The following is an 11,480-nucleotide window of genomic DNA, read 5'->3' as shown; positions in this document are numbered from 1 at the left end:
TTTTAACCGATGGTATTATTCATACTACTTGCGGCCTCGCTTATGAACTTTGTTTAGCGGGTGTTTTGATAAACATTGCTGACTTCTTTCTTCAAATATCAAAACACGTATGACGGAAAGAGATAAATAAATGTTTAACTAAACCAATGTTGATATGAAAGGCCGTGCAGGATCGGATCGTTTTCGTTTAACAACGTCGAATATTATAAGGCAAGTGTGATTTCACTACTTCAATTATTTAATAAGCTAAATGTATAATGTTGAATAAAGAAAGTATATAATTTAAAAAAAAAAAAACATTGCTTATAGTCCAATTTCTCATACTGCTTGGATTCTTGTAGTCGTATAACTGTGTGTATATTTTCCGCAAAAAATATTAAGGCAAATTGTGTCTTGTAAATGGCGACATTATTATAACCTACATTATTTTCATATGTATAAGGCAGACTATTGTATAACGGGTGTCCGAAAATATTTGGGGCAATGTATTTTAATATTTAATCTATACTTCATCACAGTACAGATTTAAAGCAAAATATCCGATGTAAATATATTCCGTATTTCTATACCTATAACATTGTAAATGTGCTTTAGTCATATTTTGTGCTCAAAAATATAATAAAAAAAAAAAAAAAAACAAATAAAAAACGTATTACAAACTATATTCTTATATAAATCAAAAAAAATAATGATTCGACGTTGAAATGCGTTTTTAAAGCTGTGCTATTTTGTGCTGAATAAAAACACACAATTTGACGTTTTGCACGTAACCTTAGCCCGACACGTGTTAAAGTTGTCAGCATCCCGACAATGTGTGATATTATTAAAATAACTCGAGGCTTATAATACGCTCCTCATAACATTCTAACCTTACCATTAGACATATAGGTTTTACAACAAAACCAAAGTTAAAACTGTCTTAATTTAAATAATCTACGGTTTATATTTTCGCAATAATCTCAGTTAACTAAATAATTTATAAATACTGTTTCAAGTAGAAAAATTTAACAAGCCCTATAGTACATTCGTATATTTCTTAATAGTTACGTCATCTCTAACATAATTGTTTTCACTAGAATCTAGCTCTTTATTTTAATCTGTGATAAATTATAGTACGTACACTATTTTAACAGACAAAAAAAAAGATAAAACATTTTTTTTTATTAATATCCCTTTATCTTGCACAACTATAATGTAAAGGGACATATACTAAAACTATAGCAAAAAGTGATTGAGAAAAAATCCTATCAAAACTTTTATTCGAGTGATTAGGCGATCAAGGTCATACCGTACTTCATGTCACTATTGTGTCTTGATTTAATTTAACGTTTAGTACGTTTATCTGTTGATATTAGAGTTAAAATGCGACAAAAAGCTCTGAAATATGTGTAAATACAAATAAATGCATATTTAACGTTTAAATCGATACACGCCGAAGGATTCAGTCAAAATTTGCCTATTGATATATAAATAAATATCTGCGAGCATAGACAAAATGCATAATTGACGAATCGTTTCCTAATTTCTTTATCGATCTCTAGACAGCACTGACAGTCAATGTAATAGAGAGATATCCTTATCGTCAATGTTGTCTATTGTCAAGCGATTTGTATGGAATATGTAAAGCAATTTGATCGCTAAAAATAAGCAATTGTCTACGGTATTTTTCATTCGTCAATATGAATCTAATGTTGTCCGCTGTTTTATGTGTGGTGAGCGATGAAATGTTACGTAAACCGACTATAGAGGCGATTTAATAAAGGGCCACCTTGTCATGTGATCTCGCGTTTCACGTTCAAAATATCAGCCCGACACATTGGACAATCCTTCAGTTGGGATGTGCACACGGAGCAGAAGCCACTGTAATTAGATACAAAGTCACATCGTTATGCTGTTAGTTGTATATATACCTTATCAAATATTTATATTATACTATAACGGCAATCCAATGTTGCCATGTCAATAAAACAAACCGGCAGAGTAAGACGCTGCATCGCGCTCTTTCGCACTTATAGATCTTATAGGATGCACTAGTGTCGCTAAGGTCTCATATTGATCAAAACTCACCGATGTCCGCAAGGCTCAAGAATGCAACACGCGGTATCGTCGAAGCAAAGCGTACACGAATCTTCCTTTACACTTGAACATCGCAATTGTTCTAGATATATTCGTCGAGGTATAACCTGCAAAAAATATCTGTAAATACAAATGGACCAGGAGAAGCTCAACTGTAACAATCTATTTAATCATTATAATATAAATAAGTTTTCAACTGGAATTCTGATCGCCGATTTATAACTGTTAATACAATTTAGAATTAGTTAAAGTCAAGTAACCGTAACAGCTAGAACTCCTCTCATCATAATGTTTGGGTAGTATTACACCACGCTGCTTTAAAGTAGGTAGCACACGTGCTAAAATTATATCCGACACATGCGGTTTTACTCACGATATTTTCTTCCCCAAACGTGATGTGAATTAAACACAATTTAAGCAAATGTAAAATGAGTGCCTTGGTAAATTTGCATAAGAGTTTCTTAAATTAGCGATGACGTTGCATGTGCTTTTTTCCGGTTCCTGTTGGTGGGTTAAATTACATCAATATCCACCAAGCCGATGTGGAGCAGCGTGATGTTGTGATGACTCACAACAACAGCAGTTTCAGTGTATATATATCGTATATATTATGAATTATTACCTTTTTCTGTTCATCGGTCAGTTCACCGTAATCATTGAATGCGGAAAATTCTCTATCGACGGGTGGATATTTGAACGGTTCGTAGCCAAAGTTAAAACGACACTGCTGGTACGCCATGAAACTAGCTGCAGCGAAGAAACCGTACCTTAAAAATGAAAAGTCAGAAGAGTTGTGTATGTGTGTAAACCAAGCGACGTTTTGATGACAACACACTATACGAATGAAACTATCGCTTCCAGGTCTTTGATTGATCAATGTATTCATTTCAGATATATTATATATTATTTTCTGCATATATAAGTATACCGCAGTTTAAATTTCGCCGTTTTTCTCATGAGGTCCGATTTATGCCGATGGTACATTTGTGAATATTATAGCGGAATATTTTGACGTGTCGAGCAGTAACGTATTATACATTGAATAAACGTCGTGATAGATTTATAGCTGCGTTCACTTGTTTTGATGTACCTACGCATTGTGAGGAAGTGCATACATTTTATTTAGGTACTAGCGGTTTTTTTTTTATAATAATAGATTTTAGAATAGTGGCAATGCCAGATTATAAGGAATTACTAATATACATATTTAAATCTCCATTTAAGCTTAAGGCTTGTGTTAGGAGTGGGGACGACATTAGCCCTAGGCCCTTAAATCATTGCGCTATTGACGCTTTTTAATATAATATATTTCTAATTTTATTAAGTTTTTTATAATGTATAACATTGTCTATATCTAAATCTTAATGTCTTTAGTAGTTAAGCATGAGAAGAAATTGTAAACGAATTACAAAATAATATATAGTTTTTCAGCATTGATCTTTCGTTACGTATCGTCCGTCTCTGGAGGGACGTACGTGCGACTTCTTACGCTCTTAACTTAACTTAATAGAAAGTTATATTATTTAATGAGTGCTATAAATAAATAATCTTACTTATATTATATACGTACCAAAATTAACAGAATTGATTAAATTATCGCAGCCTATTAAATTTTATAGGGAACCGAAGTGTTAATTTTATTTGCAGATTCTTCGAACTTTTAAAAGTAATAACTTTATTCGAAAAATCGATATTTGACGCAAATATTTGGAGCGAATATCAACATTTTTTAACGACGCTCTTGACATACAAGCGCGAAATTTTTGAAGACCTAACTTCAGTTCGACCAAGGAAGTTTGAGCGTATTAACAAATGAATATTTAAAATATACTAAAATATGATCACTAACTTGGTCGTTTCGAAGATTTCATTGCATATCGAGAGTCGTTGTCCGTTGAGTGAGAAGATGACTTCCTTTTTTGTAATGTCGATCAGGCAGCCGAGTACGTCGCCAGGACGCCAAGCTGGTACGTGAGTAACACGGGTCGGCTTGGCGTTGTACCACACTAGCTTACGACAGCCGTCGTAGGACAAGGAGAACATATCGTCACCAATGCCGTAACCCTCCTAAAAAGTCATACTTTAGTAACGAAACCATTTTTCATAATAAAGTCGCCCTGACCGATTTCGGCCCATGGCCAAGTAACTAGGATGTATTATTAACTTGTAAACCGGTGTTTGAATCTTCGACCCGGATATCTGCGGCCGTAAGCCAGTACACCAATGAGGCAATTCTCGTTTCAATAAATAAGTATATAAGAAGTACAACCACTACTTTTTTCAATGCAAACTTCATCCTAAATTCCATCTTGAAACAAATCATTAAAATTAACTTAACTTACTTCATTTAGAAAATGGCTGTTTTTCGTTGCCCACCCGATTTGCATGACACCAGATGTTATTATAATAGACTCGTAGTACCAACACCCGCTATCCACTTGGAACGTACAGCGGACGCTTTCAAATGAATAGGAGTCACATCTCGCTTCAAGGCCGTTGCTTGATATCTGCAAGTATTCACTGACGTCGTGACAGTTAAGTAAAGCGTTTATGCCGGACATGTCCACGGTTTCGTAAGACAACTTCCTTCCCTCAACGATAACTGAAATACAGAAATAAATTTACATAAGCACAAATATGAGGTAAAAAATATATCCTCTAAACATAACTGTGAATATAATACTATAAAGCACGTGTGTGTACGCAAAAACAAGTGCAACCTCTGTCCCCGTGTTATAGTCCAAGGGATCGGTAATTATAAATAATCGGAGAGATAATTCTTATAAAAACTTTTTTTATTTCGTTTCGATGTCCTCACATGCTTTACGAAGCAATCAAATTAAACATTCCTAACTCCCTAACCTCGAACTGCTGCTGCTAGATATTTTTTGAAAGAAATGTCCAGTTCAGTTTAAATCTCGGTCCATGTACTTCAAAAACCTTCTACTAATCGATCTAACGATTTTGTTTAAACTTTCGTGTTATTACTTATCTTCGACGACTACCAGCGTATACGTCTACATTATTAATTATTATGAGCGACCGAACTCCCAAGAAGCAGTCGATATTTATAAATTCATCATTCATACAGTCACTTATCGTTTATATAAAAGAGTTACATACAAGAAAATATACATACTTTGGAACAAATTCAGATCCAATAGTAAGTTAAAAGATGACCAAGGCTTCGTATCGTAAACGTGTAGCGTGACACTAATCTACTCTACTCGATTATTAATAAGTGTCAGACGATCAATCGAATCGAACCGATTACGGACAAATGTATAAATAAATAACTCACACAGATTGTCAAGGAGCCAGTTAGCGCAGAAACCGACCTGTCGCCACAGGTAATTATCACTATCGGCATATTTTTCCAGTTCCAATAAAGGGTGCTCGTTTAATTGCTCGAATCGATTCTTTATTGTCAACTTATTCTCCGTCGTGTGCGCATATTTTTCAAGCGCTATGAGCGCAAACAATACTATGTACGGAGCACTATTTGGCGTCTGAAATATAATGAAAACACTATTTTTTATGATGTATAGCCGCGGACGGCGTTATGAAATACCTGATGGTGATGTAAGAAATATTAACCATTCCTTACATCGCCATTGTGCAATCAACCTTGGGAACTAAGATGTTATGGCCCTTGAGCCTATAGTTAGTTACACTGGTTCACTCGCCATACAAACAGAAACAACAACAACAACAATAATACTAAGTATTGCTGTTTGGCGGTAGAATATATGATGAATGGGTGGTACCTAGTGGGTGGGTATGTGGGACTCGCCGGTATCCTGGACGCCGAGTGTGCCCAGATACACCCACTAAAAACCAGCGGTACCCCCTCCGTCATTCGGCGGGCGCCATGGGATCGCTTACGCCCATACCCAAGACAACATATAATAGAAAACTAATTATTTTTTTCTAAATCGACTCGACCGGGAATCGAACCCGGGACCTCGGAGTGGCGTACCCATGAAAACCGGTGTACACACTACTCGACCACGGAGGTCGTCATATTCAAGAATTGTGTGTAGTGAATAATATATCAGTTCTTTGATTAGAATAGACCATTAATCGTTACTAGATTTATTAAAATCGATTTATAACAGTATCGGTAAAGTTATACAGTATCTTACCAAAAACATAAAACTTAATTTATTTTGATGTCGGTTAAAAATCGAAGACGGTTAATAGGAATGAGTTACTTACCAAAAAAGCGAGTAAATATTCGAGTGTATCGTTTGTAAGAATAGCCATGCTGTTTGGTCCCACTAACTTCTCAGCGATACATCCCAACACCACGCATATGTTGCGCTCAACGCGTGTGTTCACGTCGCCAATGGTTGCGCGTTCCGCGGACAATGCGTACATACGTGTCACCTGCGTTGCAAATCGTGAATACAAAATCAAAACATCCTTTATTCAAGTATATTTTTACAAAATATTTAAACTAAAGCTACCACCGGTTCGGAATGTAGATTCTACCGAGAAGAACCGGCAAGAAAATCAGTAGTTACTCTTTTTCAACGTCTAAAAATACAGTCATGTTAGTTAAATACAATTATATATGTATGTTATGTCTCCAGTCTGGAAGTCAACGAGCATTAATTCCACGCTTTTTTATCATGTATATAATCCTGTATCGAATAATATGCCTTCTTTATCGATTTTACAAATGACTTGACTCTATGAAACGGCAAAGTTAAAAATGTATGCGGAATTTTATTATAGAAACGGATACCTTGCCCCAAGAATGATTTATTGAGTGTGCGAAGTCAATAATTAATCAACAATTATGGTCGTGTAATAAATGTTATTTCAAATATATTTCATATTTAAGTTTTTTAAACAATTGAATAATAAGTATAAATGTTAACAAATCAATAGTGATAAATTGTAGACTTGTCATAAATAATTATAATATAATCTCATTACAGTTATGCGTTCCGGCTTTGCACGAGGATTTGAAGTGATAAAATTCATTATTTTCAAGTAAATAATGAGCTAAAGTATCTCTGCCCTATTTACATGGGTTTGTTTAAATTATTTTGTTATTACTTTTTAACTTCGAGTGATAACAACGAGTATAATCAAAAGTTATTTTGAAGACACGAGTCAAGGGATGCTTAAGGCGTACTTATTCTGTGACTTATCAAAGACCTCAGATTGCGTTTAATATGAAACCCTGGTCAGGACACTTTATTTCCTACATTTGCAATCGACTTTAGAGTTAATGTAAACGGATAAAGAAGTCTCTCGAAGGGATCTTTTCTGGATACATTCCCACAATTATTTTTATTATTAAGATTGTTATAGTTGCTTCTCATTTATTTGATGTTTACAATAGAAACGGTACAAAAAAGCATTAGTTTAGTGCTAATAAATAGTAATAAAACAGATAAAAGACTAAAATGTATTAAATTCACTGTGCCAAACATTAAACATGCAAAAACCAAATAAAGATATTTAAGGTGTAGTAACAATGATGAACCTTATACATACTACATTATTTCTTAGGTTTAATACATTACATATATGTTAAGCTGCCATGACATGGATGACACATATTAATGGATTGGCGACTAGAAAAAGCTCGCTTTGATTCTAAATTTCTATGAATATTTTTAATATTGATATAATTTGATTTTTGAGCTATTTAATATATCTGGTGGATCAGATTTGTAATGTTTTTTGTTTTAATTTTTCTTATCACAACCAATAAAACTCACTCTTATAACTGATTCTTTGGACGGCAATGGACAATCGTCTAGTAATATAGAAATAGCTGTCGGGCCGAAGGGATCTTCTAAGGGGATAACATTCACCATTGATGTTACCATTTGTATCCATCCCTCTTCTTTATCAGCTATGACATGGAGCTTCACGAGAGGAACTGGCGATTCCTCGTCACTGAAATATGCACAGAAACTCACAATTCACCAACAAAATCAAAACATATATTAATGCATATACAGGCTCGTCTTAAACACAAGCAAGGAATCTTCTGGCGATCCCCTCTACGCCTAAACAAGAAGACTCTAAAACACTTTAAGAGACCTTTTTTGCACTTGCCCTTGCCTGGGTCAAGACGGTTCTGTGTATGTATTTCAGTAAAACAATTTCGCAATTTTAACGCAATGCTTTAGCCAAAATTATAACTATATACCAATAACATTCAGTTTATCATAATAACTATTATTGCGGACATAAAACTCAAATATCGCAGAGCAAAAGGAGAAAAAACGGGAGTAAGGAAATGAATGAAAGAGATGAATCTTTATAAATTAATATAAATTTACATTTGCTAGTAAATAATTAAATTATTTAGCTACAAACCTACAAAAAGAGAAATATCGCTTTGCAAAAGAAATCAAAAATTTCAAATGAAGAACAACAAGATACATTATATATAATTATACAAAATATTCATAAAGAGCGACATTATGTACCACAACATGACATTTTAAAGGTCATAATAATGGCTAGTGGAAAGCAAAATTACAGTATAAATGTATAAGCATGATCGATTTCCTACGATTGAAATAGTAAAGGCGACATCAGTCTTCGCTTCAGAATTTAATCATGTGATGCAATCAGTAGTTAGAAGCTTATTATATAAACTATATGAAATGCACTTTAAATTTTCCAATAGGTCTCAATTAATCTTCAGACATGGCGGCAACGATACCTATTTATTACCTTTGATACAATCGTGACACGCTTCAGTTAAATATTCGCCATTTATAAATATTAAAACTATATTAGTAAGAAATATAGAGTAAATATATAAAATTAGTTTTCGCCGCTTCGCTCGCGTTTTGGTCATGAGGTGTTAGGCATAAAAAAACCCTACGTCGTTCCTGTGGGGTCAAGTGTGCTTCATTGAAAATTTCATCAAATTCAGTTCAATGGTTTGACCGTGAAAGAGTAACAGACAGCCAGACAGAGTTACTTTCGCATTTATGATATTAGTATAGACTAATACTAATTAAAAATGTATATGATTTATAATAATTAAAAAATTGAACACTTTTTAATTTTATATATAATTAAAATTAAAAGCAAGCAGAGAAATAAAATCTCATCGATATAAATAAGCAAAAATTTCATTCAAAACATTTTGCATAACTTTTCAAAATAAATGACTCATTTAGTTAATATGACTGTTGTAGAAGCTGAAACGGCCATTATGTGAATTTTTATCAGTCTATTTGTCTGGTTTGATTTACAAAATGAGTGAAAGTTACAGACATAATTTTTTTGTCTCTATTATAAAGCAATTAATAATTATTTCATCAAAATTGTTTGGTCTATCAAAAGTTGTAAGAAGTGTTCATACATAGTTATTAGCTATATATTATTATAAATTCAACACGATTAAGACTATTTATCAGGACATTGCTATTCTAGATATAGCATAGCATAAAAATGATGTTAATAAATTTTTGTTTTTAATGAGATTCAGTACTATATAGTCAGTATCTGATGCAGTTGAGGATACAATGTGTTTGTTTAGGGATGCCTGATACTCAAATTATAATGCTTATGTTTAATTAAAAATATCTTTATCTTTAAGCAACTTACGTATCAACTCGGGATGCTGCCACTGTAAGCATTTCTAGCACCAATTGATCAACTATTTTAGGGTCAACAACTTTGGGTATCCGCAAACGATTGTCAATCATCGCGGATACCACCGGTGTTGTAGTGGGTGCATATATTGTCTCATCGGGCTCCTTTTCTTTGCAGCAACAATCACCCATTACCTGAACAGATATGACATAATTATTTGAAGTTTCATTTCAAACTAGCTATATGTCATTTCGCATGCATATAAAAAGGGTTAACCTAAAGTTTTATTATTGGAGAACAGACATAAAAAAAAAATCTTATCATTTTTTGACAGTATAGAGATCAACTCAGATCAGTTTTACCCCATTGAATAAATGATTTAAGCTAACAAACATTAGACTTCATTTTCACGATTAGCCATGCATTGGTGATGTAAGGAATGGTTAGTATTTGCACACTTAACACTTACACCTAATACTGAATTAAATAAAAGAGAAGTCCCAGACTTGTAATTTTTCTTGTTCAAAGACAAAAATATTGTTAAATTTTAATTTTTATCATTGTGTATAAATCTGAATGAAGTAATGCAAATAGTTTTTGCAGTACACTTAGAAGACTATTGTAATAAACCTTTAAATAGAGTCTAAGGAAAAAGTGAAATAAGATCATCTCAGCCATAATATTAAATCTGGATTTATAAATATCATATATAAAAACAATGGATCATAGCATGGTCTAAATATTTATTTAGCAAAGAGATATGAAACTAATCTTGCCTTTTTTGTTTTACTAAAAGTCTTCAAACTCTCAAGAATTTAGTACTTCAAATGATTCATAAATTAAAATTCCACTATCAATAGAAATAATATCATATAATGTAGGTACATTATAATTATCTTGATATATTTTGTTTAATTTGTTATTGACTTTCCTGTTTTATTATATATATAATAATTAAATATAATTTAATGCAATTAATAAATAGAGAGAAAACAATAATATGATTCATTTTAGTTTATATGCACATAAAAGTTTTAAGTAAAATTGTTATTGATATATTCAAAACTAGTAAATATATTCTATTACTCGACTGTTCCAAGTAAAAACAAATATTCACAAATGTAATTGTTTATAGCACAACTTTTTGATGGCAGTACTAACTAGTATCGTAGACTTTTAATGATGCTTAATAACATACACCGACGATATATTTCACCATATTGCAACGTATCTACTTACCGTTAGTGATTGTTCATTTTTAAATAATTAATCAATTAAAACGTTATAATATAATTTGACGAATAATATTATGTACTTAACAAATTGTAAACATACTTTATTGTACACAGGTCACTCGCATGTGAATATAGTAAATCTTGAGCAGAGACAATCTTAATGACAACTAAAATGTCTGAAACTTAAAAAGTCAAAAATGTATTTATGTTCAAAAGATAATAGGTTAACACAACGAAAAAGAATTGCCCGATTTATGTGTTACTACTTAATAGTCTGTTCATATCCTGCAACAACGCCATACTGAAAAATAATTCGAGTTTCAAGATAGGTTCGCTAAAGTGATTTAGAATTCTGTTTTGTATGTAATTATTGTATAGGTAGCCGTCATGTACTTCAATAAGATTTAACTGTCAAACTGCAAACACGTCAAACTCAACGTCAGTAAAGAGCTAATGCTGCTTTAGTGATGCTACACGTGAGTCAAGTTTAAGTATCGACACGATATACTTATTTTTACGTATTAATTATTATAGATTAAATCAGTCAATTGGTTTGACATCCCTGACGCATTTATTTAAAACATACAA

At 32.6% G+C, this 11,480-nt stretch overlaps 1 protein-coding gene across 2 annotated transcripts; it reads right to left on the bottom strand.

The window, feature by feature from the left end:
* Nucleotides 1-703: 703 nt before the first annotated feature.
* LOC125075870 (RING finger and SPRY domain-containing protein 1-like) lies at nt 704-11,241 on the bottom strand. Of its 2 annotated transcripts, none has more exons than XM_047687693.1 (10): nt 10,993-11,241; nt 9,670-9,851; nt 7,815-7,995; nt 6,295-6,465; nt 5,378-5,585; nt 4,419-4,678; nt 3,926-4,143; nt 2,699-2,843; nt 2,068-2,183; nt 704-1,860 (listed from the first exon to the last, which is right to left on the bottom strand). In XM_047687693.1, the coding sequence occupies exons 2-10, from the start codon at nt 9,846-9,848 to the stop codon at nt 1,773-1,775; spliced, it is 1,566 nt and encodes a 521-aa protein (XP_047543649.1). In that variant the 5' UTR covers nt 9,849-9,851; nt 10,993-11,241; the 3' UTR covers nt 704-1,772. The 2 variants fall into 2 exon arrangements, with proteins under 2 accessions (XP_047543649.1, XP_047543650.1); XM_047687694.1 differs by lacking the exon at nt 10,993-11,241 and adding an exon at nt 10,897-10,921.
* Between the last annotated feature and the right edge of the window lie 239 nt (nt 11,242-11,480).

Source organism: Vanessa atalanta, chromosome Z (genome assembly GCF_905147765.1).
Source record: "Vanessa atalanta chromosome Z, ilVanAtal1.2, whole genome shotgun sequence".
Classification (NCBI taxonomy): domain Eukaryota; kingdom Metazoa; phylum Arthropoda; class Insecta; order Lepidoptera; family Nymphalidae; genus Vanessa; species Vanessa atalanta.
This window is presented reverse-complemented; position numbering and strand designations above follow the sequence as displayed.

Coding starts and splice junctions, on each gene's coding strand:
- LOC125075870 (XM_047687693.1), bottom strand. CDS start 9,848: ATGGGTGATTGTTGCTGCAAAGAAAAGGAGCCCGATGAGACAATATAT. Junction 4,679..5,377: donor CTGGCTCCTTGACAATCTGT/GTGAGTTATTTA, acceptor TCTGTATTTCAG/TTATCGTTGAGGGAAGGAAG. Junction 4,144..4,418: donor ACAGCCATTTTCTAAATGAA/GTAAGTTAAGTT, acceptor ATGACTTTTTAG/GAGGGTTACGGCATTGGTGA.